The sequence below is a fragment of the Sus scrofa genome, chromosome 4 (genome assembly GCF_054392235.1).
Source record: "Sus scrofa isolate SSC_HxYL_T2T_F1_AM1 chromosome 4, Sscrofa_HxYL_maternal_Yorkshire_Landrace_v2.0, whole genome shotgun sequence".
Taxonomy (NCBI): Eukaryota; Metazoa; Chordata; class Mammalia; order Artiodactyla; family Suidae; genus Sus; species Sus scrofa.
In genome coordinates, this window is record NC_139386.1 from 46014213 (window position 1) to 46027775 (window position 13563).

Sequence of the window (13563 nt, forward strand, 5' to 3'; positions counted from 1 at the left end):
TTGATTCCCATCTTTTATGGTCTTACATTTTGACTGGAATTTTACTTTATTTTATTTATAGTTTTTATAAGCACCACTGCATATAGGTAAAAGCATGTAAAAGATAGACAGGCATACCTCAGAGATATTGTGGGATGGGTTCTAGACCACCACAGTAAAGTGAATGGCTCAATAAAGGGAGTCACATGAATATTTTGGTTTCCTGGTGCATATAAAAGTTATGTTTACACTGTACTGCTATTAGTTGCTCAGTAGCCTTATGTCTTAAAAAACCCACATACATACTTTATTGCTAAAAAATGCTAACCATCCTCTGAGCCTTCAGCAAGTTGTAATCTTCTTGCTATAGTAATATTGAAGATAACTGATCAGAGATCACCATGACAAATATGGTAATGATGAAAGTTTGAAATATTGCGAGAATTACCAAAATATGACAGATGCAAAGTGAGTAAATGCTGTTGCAAAATGATGACTATAGGCTTGCTTAGTGCAGGGTTGCCACGGTCCTTCAATCTGTAAAAAATACAGTATCTATAAAGCACAATAAAGTGAAGTATGCCTAAGTATACTATTGAGATGAGTTAAGAATATAGGTATGTTAAGAATGACTCAAATGTGATATATAGAGTATCTCCTGTGTTCTCCATTTGCGGGATTTCTAACCCTTTGGAATCTGTAGCTTTTTTTTTTTCCTAATTACAGATTTTTGTATTTTAATTTATTCATAGTGCATATTAATGTTTCTTAATCTAAACTCCTTACCTTGCAGGCCTCCCACCAATTATTTTTAAAATTAAAGCATAAATTTAAAAGTTTTTGTTGTAATACTTTGCACACAGGAATATTTAATGAGGAAAAGCATCCTTGATACTTGAATGTTTCTACCTATTTAGAGATCTTAGGGCCATGTAATCCTTGGTCTGTAAGAATAAATCTAAACTTCAACACTGTATAAACTATAGTCGCTTTTTCATTTTGAAGGTTTTCCATCTCTAACATTTTATTTTGTCAGTAAAAGTTTGACTTACACTTTATTTTGAACAAATCTTATACATTACAATTGAGTTTATTTACTTTTGAATTTTATGCATTAATAACATTTAAAAAACCTAGGTACCACAAAAACAGAACAACTGGGTTGGAATACAGTCTAATATAATTAAAAATGAATTACATATGTTTCTCTAAACACAGGAGAACTTTATTTGAAAAGTTCTAGTTACTTTAATAGTTTCTTCACTAACATGCATTTAGATCTGTAAACAGTAGGATCACAGTATTTGGCTTGATAAGCTAATTAGTAAAAGCTGCATTCATTCAATCTAATTGACAAATGAACATTTTCTTATTACAGGAAAACAACCAAAGCTTTAAGTAGCACTTTAAGAACATATATATTTGAAGATAAAGAATTATTCATATTTTGGACACCTGCAAATGAAGTGGATCTAGCAACAATAACTATAATGGACTGTGACAATTCAATGTATTTTTAATTTTGATGGCTGGGAATTTGGTTTCTCCTAAAATGAGAAAGAGATACTTTAAACTATAAAGAATTTTCTAATCAGTTTCAGCTTTACAGGCAGTTTCCTGCATAAATTGAGACATTAATTTGGTTAGTGAAATGGGAAGACTGTATTTATAATTTGCATGCTACTTGCAAATTTTTCATCACTTGTAATAATGGAATGTAAGCTGTAAAGATGCTCAAATATAAAGTATTTGCTACAGTGTATATATGATACATAATTTCTTGTGTCTTTTAAAGTTGCTTTTGTTGTTTCCCACTGATTTCATACCAGCATTTGAAAAGAACTTTCCTATCTCTCTAGAGGCTCAGAATAATTCAGGATGTTCAATACTTAGTTCTCAATAAGAGGGAGAACATTTTTAAAAAGGTATTTCTTTTCAAATATATGATCTATCTCTAGGTTTGTGATAATACCAACATTGTCAAAGATTGTTTTATTGCCAAAAGAGGAAAAATTTGGGCATTTATAAATAATTGAGGTACATTAAGTTTTAATTCTCTAATTTCTTATAACAAGAATATATATGGATGAAGAATTTGGGAGTTTAAACTTTTAGCTCCCAGAAATTTTTATTCAATATATCTCCTGCAGTTTGTCACTCTGGATGTTACTCGTTAAAAAAATAAAAGTTTCTTCCAGCACAGTGCCAGAAATTTTGCTGATAGAAAGGTAAGTGTAAACTCTCAGTAGTTCTGTTCTTTCAGGTTTTCTCAGATCTCAGGTCTACTGGCAAGGCATTCAAGGGCATCATTTGGCAGAAAGTTTACCTTAAACTGAATTCTGAACTCCTAAAACCAGTACCTTTTTCTTCACTGGTCTCGGGGCTTGTTATCCAGATCAAAATTTAGTCCATGGCAGGTTACCCCTCTTGGTCTTTAGTATACTACTTTTGATTGCTTTGTTCCCTAGAAAAAGATTTCTTTTTAAATAGGGGATAGAAAAGCTTCATTAGCAATAAATCTATTGGTTATTTTAAGATTACTTTATACCTACAGTGTAGTTTTTTTCATTTGTTTTTGCCCTATTTCCCTTTATATTATAGGCGCCATTATTTATATGTGTATGAATATAAACACACTCTCATATACATACATAAACTACATGTATAATTTATGTAAGAGCTGGGGTCATCTCAAAAAATATAATAAAAAAAGAGCTGTGTTCAGAATTACCATATAATTAAATTGGTTTGCTTTATTATTTGCCTATTCTCAAAGTCTTTTTTTAACTTTAGTTTAAAGATGATAGAATCTATTCCAATTGATTGTATCTAAAGAGAATCAAAAGAGCCTTTCAACTTAGCACTGTTACTGAGGACAGAAACTTTAAAGTCATACTAACCTTCTACTTTGGAAACTGCCTCGTATCCAAAAGACCTGTTGTACTTTCTAAATATGATACTGAATTGGACTGGTCAGAACAATGTATTGATTGGCTATAATTGTATTTTTGAAGCCATTGTTTTCAGGAAGAGTTTGTACATCAAAAGTCTCCAAGGTTTCAAAGTCTTTTGATCCTTTCTTACTATATATAATCAGAGTGAGACTGAAAAGACTATTTTATTATCTGTTTGCCTTTGTACATATGTATAGCTTGTTTGAATAATCATTGTACATCTCCATTAATGTTATTCTTTGCTTGTATATAAATTAAAGAGTAGAGATAGATGTTATTTCATTGTGTTCATCATCTGTAGAAGTGACCATACACACATTTTATGTATATATACACACAAATATATGTGCATATGTCAAAATTTACTACCTAGGTTTAGTAGAAGCTATTAAAATTAATTTACTTTTATTTAAATTGAATGAGGACTAAGTGTATATAAAGATATTGTTAAAAAGTTAATATTCCATAAATTAGTTTGAGAAAATATTTTAGGTCACTTTTATATTTAAAAAATAAAATTTTAGTTCAATCTTCCCTTTGTCTGAGTTTTCCAATAGTTAAAAAAAAAAAAAAAATTGGAAAAATTCACCTTACATTTGCTTCCTGGTAGACCTGTGGTTGTTTCAAGGGAATTTGGATTAGAGTGTGTAACATGGTAACAAATATCTATATGCATTGCATTTTCATTAGCATTTATAAGAATAAAAGATTTTATTAAAAGATTTAATTTATGAGCTTGTACAGCAGAGCATAAAAGGTACATAGTTACAGTTGTTCTAGTGAACTGAGATTGTGGTTATTCCAGTGCTGAAACTGGATAATAGATGTTTTTTGTCCACTACATATTTTATTATTTCCCTAAAGTTTCATACTTGTTTTCTATTTCTTCCTTATTCATTTAGGTTAAAATTTTGTTTTTAAAATACTTTGAAATCATTATTTAAATGGAAATTTCTATTTTTCATAAGTTAAAACCTGAGTCACATATACTCTTGATCATGTGCCCAAAATTCCAAACCATATTTTTTCAAAGTAAAACTCTCCTCTTTTCTTGATTTGTTTAACTTACATACATGGAGTTATGGTACTAATAAATGATATAACAGTGTTATATTATTAAATGGTACCCTGTCAAAGAATTTTTCCCTTGTGAAAAACCAGTTTATAACCTGACAGATGGATAGAGATTCTGTCAGTTATAATGAGGGTTGTTTTATGCTCATGTATTTACTTTTTAAAAGCTCAAACAACAGAAAGATATTTTCTCATAATTCTAGAGACTAAGAGTCCAAGAGTGCTAGCAGAGCTGGATTCTCTTGAGGCCTTTCTCATTGGCTTGGTGTTGGCCACCTTCTTACTGTGACCTCATGTGGCCTTTTCTCTGTGCACATGTATCCCTGCTGTCTCTCTGCATATAAGGACACCAGTCATATGGATCATATTATTCTACGTAATATAACGTGAATAGACATAGATCATGAATTGGGAATGGAGCAGGCATTACTCAAATATAAATTTCAGTTGCTGAAAATTAGATACTTAAAAAATCACAAAACACTGATTTAAGCTTTACAGTTTATGACATCTACAAAAGCTGTTCTAGGAAGTAATATTCTAAATAAAAGTTCTCACTGTGTCATAATGATTTTGTTCCTTTATGTGTACACTTTTTCACATATTAGGATTTTGTGGCTACTGGGTTTTAGGTTACAGTATAGCAATACATTAGCACATATTGAGAATAATAGTGAACTTAGAAAGTTGAGCTAAAATACATATGAAAGATAAAGTTATAGAAGACATTTAAGAAATGAGTGCACATTTTAGGGTAAATAAAACCAAAGAGAGTTGACTAATAAGTACAGAGAATTTTCTAGTTCACATTTTAGATAAGAACACTTGTTTTTCACTTGGAACCATAAAGAAAATGTTTAGAAACATCTAGTTGTTCAGGATCCACCATGAAGCTGAAACAGAAAAACAGTTTTTTGAGAAAATGAAAATAACTGTCAGGGCTAAGTTCAAAGTGCAAGTCATACTTAAAGAGACTATTTTCCCTCACCTTTAGTCTGTATATTTACTTATATTTCAAGTCACTATTTCCTGACTTGATTGAATTTTTCTATGTAATTGTTAGTCATGTATCTTTTGGCACTTGGTTGTAGTCTAACAGAAAAATTCTTGATATATATGAGTAGAGTTTTCTTGACAATGAGATTATAAATGCCTTGAAGTTAAAATCATGATGTTATTATTTTAATCATACTCAGTTCAGAAAGATCGAATACAAGCAAATGGATATGTTGTAAACAATATTTTTAATGTATATCTCTATTATCAAATTGAAATTGTTTTCCCCAGTAAATACAATTATCCCACAGACAAATTTAGGGCAAAGAAATAAGATTGGTGGGGGTTCTCATTTGTGGCTCAGCAGAATTGAACTGAGTGAGTATCCATGAGGATGCGGGTTTGATCTCTGGCCTCGCTCAGTGGGTTAAGGATCCTGTGTTGCCATGAGGTGTGGTGTAGGTTGGAGACATGGTTTGGATGCTGCATTGCTGTGGCTGTGGTGTAGGCCAGCAGCTGTAGCTCCAATTCAGCCCCTAGCCTGGGAACTTCCATATGTCACATGTATGGCCGTAAAAAGAAAAAAAAAAAAAAAAAAAAAAGTAAAATTGGTGGAATGAGGTGAGAAAGAAACAAAAAGGATTAAAATTTGTTTTAAAAGCTGTTTAAATGATACACTGATTGGCAATAGGATATTTCTTGTGTAAACTTTTTTCCATAATTTTAGGCCTTTCTTCTTTGTCAAGGGATATTCTGCTCCACAGAGGTTTCAAGTTTGGAGAATTGAAAATGGATATGATGTCAGATACAAAAATTACAAATGTCAGGACTTCTTGGGAAATTTATGACAAATACCAATGCATTTATGATGATATCAAAGTCCTTATTTATTCCTTCATTTAGAAAATATCTGTTTCCATGTGCTATACACTGTATTTTAATCCTGCACTAGAGGTTGTAAGGTTAAATAATGTGTGCTTTCCTGCATTCTACACACCAAAGCTGTAGCAGTCATATTTACAGAAGTTATTTGAACTAGAACTAGTTATTTTCTTCTCATTTGTAACAGTCCAAATCTGGTATGATAGTTAAGCTAAAACTTGTCTAGATCAATTTAAGGCAGTCACTCAAGTCTGTTCCTTAATAGCCTTTGCTACCACACGCACCTACAACTTTCCTGAAGCTATGGTATTTCCTAATTTAAACTGCATGAGTCAAATTATTAATCACAAGAAATTTCAACCATATTCTTGGCTTTCTTATTTGAGGGTTAAATCTTAGATACATAGCAAGAGAAATTCTACAAGTCTACTGTCTTTAGGTTAGGTAAACCTGTTTTTAAGATCTAGAGTAAATATATAACTAAAGCTCAGCCTGAGACTATCAGAGTTGGCCAACTCCAAAGCATTCACACCTGATCTCCCCCATTTTCTCACCTAGCTTCAAATTTCAGAATTTACTTTTTCACTTTCCACCTATTGCCCAATCTATCAAAATATATCCTAATTTAAAAATTTCTATCATTTTGTTAAAACTTCTCTCATCAAATCCAATTTCCAGTCCCATTCTCTTCAGTCATACTCCACTACATAGGCCCCCTGAGGAGCACTGTTCATTGCATGTTACTCTTTTGGTTTTCTTGTTACTCTACTGCTGTGACACTCCTAATCTCTGATGGGTTCCCCTCTATATCCTTAATGAAAGGAGGCTCTTCTCCCCCAATCTTTTAAATAAAGGCATTTCCTCAGGTTTCTGTTAGATATTTTGTTCTTATAGTCCCAGGCTTCAACCATCATCTTGCTATGGTTAACTCCTGAAAATTTTATCTGCAAGGGAACTCCCAGGGTACCTTCTTGGTTCAGATGCTTTGTTTCCTTCGCCTAGATTATTGCCCTGCATAACCAGTTTCTATCCTCCCTATGACATTCACCCTTCTGTCTCCTGCCGCAGTTACTACTGATTAGAGCATACACTAGCCCTCTCAAAAAACTTAATTACGTATTACTGTACGAAGAAAGTTTAAACTTCTTATTATGACATTTGCAATTCTCATTTCCTATTCTCTCCTCTCTCTCCACATGCACCACATAAAGCCTTATGTTTTAGTCATATCTTTGTACTAATTAACGTAGCACATTTGCTTTTTGTTCATGTCTACAATTTGCCTCTATCAAAGTACCCTTCTTTATCTTTATTTTATCCAAATCTCATATTTTAAAGTCAGCTTAAGGATCATCTCCTAAAATTGGAGCTTAATCAGAAAACAGGCCAGACACCCAACTATCGCCAGTGGCTACGACTTATTAACATTCATAAAAATGTTTAATTGGTAATTGAATGGCTGATTAGTTAAATGAATTTTGGTTCTCAATTACCTTAAATAAGCTTTGGCTAGGCCAGATTTCTTGGACAATTTCATTTCGAATCTCTCCTTTCCTTCTCCTTTTTTCCAAATTACAAAAAATTTTAAGTATTATGATAAAAATATTCTAACATAATTCTAATCTCCAATCTATGGGTCACCTTTTCAAAGCTATTCAAAACACTATAATATGGTAAAGCCTTTGAATAATTTTTTGAAATGCCATGATTTGTATTTTGCTTAATATTTTAAAAGTGACTAGCAAATAATTAATACTAGGTTTAATACAGCCAGAAATATAAATAGAGTCAAACTAAGGAATAAAAGCAATAGAAAAAAATATACATAGATCTCTCACTTCCTCCCTACACTTAAGATGTATAACGAAAAAACAAAGTGCCATTGATAAAAGGGAAGAGGTGAGAGTGTGCTGTCTTATTTATTTATTTATTTTATTTATTGTCTTTTTGCCATTTCTTGGGCTGCTCCTGCAGCATGTGGAGGTTCCCAGGCTAGGGGTCAAATCGGAGCCGTAGTCGCTGGCCTAGGCCAGAGCTACAGCAACGCAGGATCCGAGCTGCATCTGTAACCTACACCACAGCTCATGGCAACGCCAGATCCTTTAACCCACTGAGCAAGGCCAGGGATGGAACCCGCAACCTCATGGGTTCCTAGTCGGATTCGCTAACCACTGAGCCACGACGGGAACTCCCTGTACTGTAAAAACGAGAAAGGCAGAATGAAAGCACATAGAATTGTGATACCAGGATAATTACCAGGAACTAGCATAGTAGATGTGAGTTCTGGAGTTTCCAAGAAATCCACATTACTTCTTTGGAATGTCTTGCTATAATTCATCTGAAGGTGGCTGTATAAATAATTACAGGTTAAGGCTGTGCAATTTATTACAATCTTCCTGAGTGTAATACAGTTTAAATTTAGTCAAGGTAGCAAGGTTTCAGATGATCTGGATTAAGTGCCTGAATACAATTCTTTTCATGGTTGTTTAACCTTAAAAAGAACGACTCATGAGTAATTTAACAATTGTCATCAGAATTTTTTATAGAGATATTTAAAAACTGGAGAGCATTAATTCTCTACAGAAAATAAAAGGAGATAACTGTAATTGCAGCAAGAAATTTAAACAGAAGGAAAAATATCTTGGCTGTCAGGATGTTTAAAAATAGAATAGCTAAGAAGAGGAACTACAGATTCTCCATCTCTAGAGAAAAGAAAGAAAAATCATCTAAAAGTATAGGCCTGGAAGTAAGGAGTTGAGTAAGTTACTGTTAAAGCGCCCTTTTATGCCTGAAAACTCTTTTGGTGTCTTTATGCATTATAACTTAAAGTGCTTAAAATAGCCAAAAAAACAAAATATTTAGGTGAAATATGTATTAACTACATTTCCAGGTATTAACATGCAAAATATTGACTTGAGAAATTAGGAAGTAAACATTTTTTTCATCTTCCCTTTTCTGTATCCTTTGTCTTCCACCCTTGTATACCTTAGACACCCACGACCACTATCTAAATGTTTATCTGAAAGTATCAGTAAAATGGCAGTATTTAAAGTGGGGTCATTATCAAAAGTCTTTGTGCTTCAAAAGGAAAATGATTTCTAATCCATGAAGAGTGGGATTTAGAGAAATGAACAAATGGGACAGGTTTTAAGGTGAGATAAAGGGAATGGAGCTTTTCTACATGTCCTAAAATTATATCATGTATATTACCACCTCTCTGGTGAAAAAATAATAATTAAAATAAGGCCTAGTCATAACTTACCTATTCCATACATTACTATCTTCCCAGAATTCATAAATCATGTAGCGAGATTCATTTGAAAGCTTCTGTATAGAAATACTGAAATGGAAAAAAAAAAGGCATTATTAGCTATGGAAAATTAAATACAAGAAGTAAACTAATATTTTTATCATCTCTATATGTGGTTTGAAACAGTCTTATTCAGTCATATAGAAGATACTTAAGGTTCCTATATGAAAATCAAAATTTTGTCAAGAACTGATTAATATGTTGGCCTGTTTAATATAATTTTTTAGTTTTCTGGCTTGGAATCATGAAGACTTTCTTAGAAATATTATAGACATTACAAATATAACTTCTGTAAAATTTCACTCATATATCCATTCATTCAAAAAGATTTATTGAGTTCTGTTTTGCCAAGGTTTAGAAAAATGTGAGTGCATGCCACTTTCCTTGCCCTCAAGTCTGCCTCTTCAGATCAACCCAAGGAGTCCTTCCGATCAACCTCCAAAGCTCTTGCCAAATTATTTTCCTTACCTCTATTCTTGGATTGACAGCTTTTGTTTGTGGTCCTGCTGCAAGCGGTTTGAGTTACTTGGACCACACTGCTGCTGTCCTACTGTCTCCATATGCCCAATATTGGTCCTCCTCCTTTCCCTTTTACACACTCACACTTCTCAAATTTCTCTCTGTTCAGATCAAGTTTGAATCCACATTCTGCCATAACTGTAATTTTTAAAAATTGCTTTTCCAATTTTGGGAAGACAAATTTGTTCCCTCCAGCTCTATGGACTAGCCTGAGAGTGACTAATAGCCTATATAATACGTTTTGGAAGAGTGAAGAGAGGGAGGTGGGTGAAAAGACAAGTTGAGGTTGAGACTGGATTTAATTCTGTGGCAATGAGGAGACACTAAAGGGTTTAAAGCAGGGAGAGACCCATGATTAAAGTTGAGTTTTAAAAAATCCTTCTGGGAGGATTGGATTAAGATGGTGGAATAGGAGGACTGGAGCTTAACTTCTCTCCTAAAAACAACAGAATTCACAACTAAAGACTGAGCAATCTTCACCAAAATGGACCGGAGACCTTAAAAAAGATACCCTACTAAAGAAGAAAAAGAGGAGGCCACATCAAGAGGTAGGAGGGGTGATTTCATGATATAAACAACCCCATACCTCCTGGGTGGGAAGCTCCACAGACCGGAAACTAACTGGTTCACAGAGACTCACCTACAGGAGTGAGAGTTCTGAGCCACACATCAAACTCCCATGTGTGGGGATCTGGCACAGGGAGAAAGAGCTCCAGAGCATCTGGCATTGGAGGCCAGTGGGGCTTGTGTGCAAGAGCTCCACGGGACTGGGGGAAACGGAGACCCCATTCTTAAAAGGCACACACAGACTTTCACGTGCACTGAGTCCCAGGGCAAAGCAAAGTCTCCAAGGGAATCTGGGTCAAGCCTGACCGCAGTTCTTGGAGGACTTCCTGGGAAAACAGGGGTGAACATGGCTTGTGAGGGAAGGACATTGAAAGAAAAGTTCTCAGGAATATTCAGCAGCAGTGCCTTTCTCGGAAGTGGTCATTTTGGGAAAATCTGGTCCCACCCATCAGCTGCTGAGAAGCCCCAGGACAAACAATAACCAGGTGGAATCACAGCCCCACCCCTCAGTAAACAGGCTACCTAAAGACCCCTCAGGCACACAGCTGCCTCTAATCCCATCCAGAGACTAAACCAAACCCACCAGAGGGATTAGAATCGGCTCCTCCTACCAGGGCAGGCATCAGACCTTCCCATCAGGAAGCCTACACCAAGCTCCCATACTGACTTCAGCCACAGGGGGGCAGACATCATAAGTAAGAGAGGTAACAATTCTATTATCTGTAAGAAGGTCACCACACAAAAAACCTATAGAAATGAAAAGACAGGGGACTAAAACTCAGAAGAGGGAGAAAGGAAAAACCTCAGAAAAACAGCTAAGTGATCAGGAGATTCTCAGCCTCCAGGAAAAAGACTTTAGACTGTTGATGCTAAAGATGATGCTAGACATTGGAAATAAACTGGAGGCAAAGATGGATAACTTAGAGGAAACACTGACCAAAGAGATATAAGATATAAAACTTAAACAAGAAGAGATGCAAAATGCAATAACTGAAATAAAAAATTCACTAGAAGCAGCTAACAGCAGAATACAGGAGGCAGAAGAACAAATAAGAGAGGTGGAGGACAGATTAGTGGAAATTACGGATGCAGAACAGAAAAGAGAAAAAAGATTGAAGACAAATGAAGAGAGTCTCAGAGAACTCTGAGACAATGTGAAACGCACCAACAACCGTATTATAGGGGTGCCAGAAGGAGAAGAGAGAGAGGAGACAGAATAAATATTCCAAGAGATAATAGCTGAAAAAGTCCCTAACATGGGGAAGGAATCACTCACTCAAATCCAGGAAGCACGAGTACCATAAAAAATAAACCCAAGTAGGAACACCCCGAGACACATACTAATCAAACTGACCAAAATTAAAGACAAAGAGAAAATCTTGAAAGCAGCTAGGGAAAAGAAACAAATAACATACAAGGGAACCCCAATAAGGCTATTGCCAGATTTTTCAACAGAAACTCTGCAGGCCAGAAGGGAGTGGCATGATATACTCAATGTGATGAAAGGAAAAAAACCTCCAACCAAGATTACTCTACCCAGCAAGGCTCTCATTCCGATTTGAAGGAAAAATCAAAACCTTCACAGATAAGCAAACGCTGAGGGAATTCAGCAACACTAAACTGGCCTTACAACAAATACTAAAGGAACTTCTATAGGCAGAAAAGAACAAGAGAAGAAGGAAAGGAAAAAGAGCAGCAAAAACAAATCCAAAGTAATTAATAAAATGGCAATAAGAACATACATATCAATAATTAACTTCAATGTGAATGGACTAAACGCCCCAGCCAAAAGACATAGACTGGCTGAATGGATACAAAAACAAGACCCATCTATATGCTGTGACCCTACCTCACTTCTAGGGACACATACAAATTGAAAGTGAGAAGATGGAATATTCCATGCAAATGGGAATCAAAGAAAGCAGGAGTAGCAATACTCATAACAGACAAAATAGACTTTAAAATGAAGAATATTTTAAGGGACAAAGAAGGACAGTACATAATGATCAAAGGATCAATCCAAGAAGATGATATAACAATTTTAAATATCTACACACCCAACACAGGTTCACCACAATATATAAGGCAACTGCTAACAACCTTAAAAGGAGAAATTGACAATAACACAATCATAGTGGGGGACTTTAATACCCCACTTACAGCAATGGACAGATCAACCAGACAGAAAATCAATAAGGAAACACAGGCCCTGAATGAAGCATTAAACCAGATGGACTTAATAGATATTTATAGGACATTCCATCCAAAAGCAACAGAATACACATTCTTCTCAAGTGCACATGGAACATTCTCTAAGATTGATCACATCCTGGGCTACAAATCCAACCTCGGTAACTTTAAGAAAACTGAAATCATATCAAGCATCTTTTCCGACCACAACGCTATACGACTGGAAATCAACAACAAGAAAAAAACTGCAAAACACACAAACACGTGGAGACTAAACAACATGCTACTAAACAACCAATGGATCACTGAAGAAATCAAAGAGGAAATTAAAAAATACCTAGAAGCAAATGACAGCAAAGATACGCCACTCCAAAACCTATGGGATGCAGCAAAAGCCATTCTAAGAGGATAGTTTATAGCAATGCAAGCCCACCTCAGGAAACAAGAAAAAGCTCAAATAAACAAGCTAACTTGACATCTAAAGCAGCTCAAGAGAGAAGAACAGACAAGACCTAAAGTTAGTAGAAGGAACGAAATAAAGATCAGAGCAGAAATCAACGAAATAGAAACAAAGAAAACCATAGAAAAGATCAATGCAAGGAAAAGCTGGTTCTTTGAAAAGATCAACAAAGTTGATAAACTCTTAGCCAGACTTCTCAAGCAAAAAAGAGAGAGGACTCAAATCAATAAAATTAGAAATGAAAAAGGAGAAGTAACAACGGACATCACAGAAATACAAAGGATCATAAGAGACTGCTATATGCAACTATACTCCAATAAAATGGAAAACCTAGAAGAAATGGACAAATTCTTAGAAAAGTGCAATCTTCCAAGACTAAACCAAGATGAAATAGAAAAGATGAATGGACCAATCACAAGAACTGAAATTGAAACTGGGACTTAAAAACTTCCAACAAACAAAAGTCCAGGACCAGACGGCTTCACAGGCGAATCCTATCAAACATTTAGAGAAGAGCTAAAACCTCTCCTTCTGAAACTATTTCAAAAAATTGTAGAGGAAGGGACACTCCCAAACTCATTCTATGAGGCCACCATTACCCTGATACCAAAACCAGACAAAGATACCACAAA

The 13563-nt window shown here is 34.8% G+C and overlaps 2 protein-coding genes across 3 annotated transcripts in view; one reads left to right on the forward strand and one right to left on the reverse strand.

Moving 5' to 3' along the window:
* The window catches only part of C4H8orf88 (chromosome 4 C8orf88 homolog), a 61137-nt gene extending 57670 nt beyond the window's left edge, over window positions 1-3467 (forward strand). For both annotated transcript variants that reach the window (XR_014843011.1, XM_021089133.2), the window contains one exon: window positions 1358-3467. Coding sequence is in view for 1 of the 2 variants with exons in the window: in XM_021089133.2 (XP_020944792.1) it covers window positions 1358-1381 (24 nt within the window). In the remaining variant the exon portion in view is untranslated. The remainder of the gene's footprint in view (window positions 1-1357) is intronic.
* Window positions 970-13563, reverse strand: part of NECAB1 (N-terminal EF-hand calcium binding protein 1) — a 258235-nt gene continuing 245641 nt past the window's right edge. Inside the window, exons 11-13 of the mRNA XM_021089131.2 lie at window positions 9148-9225; window positions 8142-8233; window positions 970-4900 (exon numbers count right to left, since the gene is read on the reverse strand). Coding sequence (XP_020944790.1) covers window positions 4875-4900; window positions 8142-8233; window positions 9148-9225 — 196 coding nt within the window. The 3' untranslated portion in view covers window positions 970-4874. The remainder of the gene's footprint in view (window positions 4901-8141; window positions 8234-9147; window positions 9226-13563) is intronic.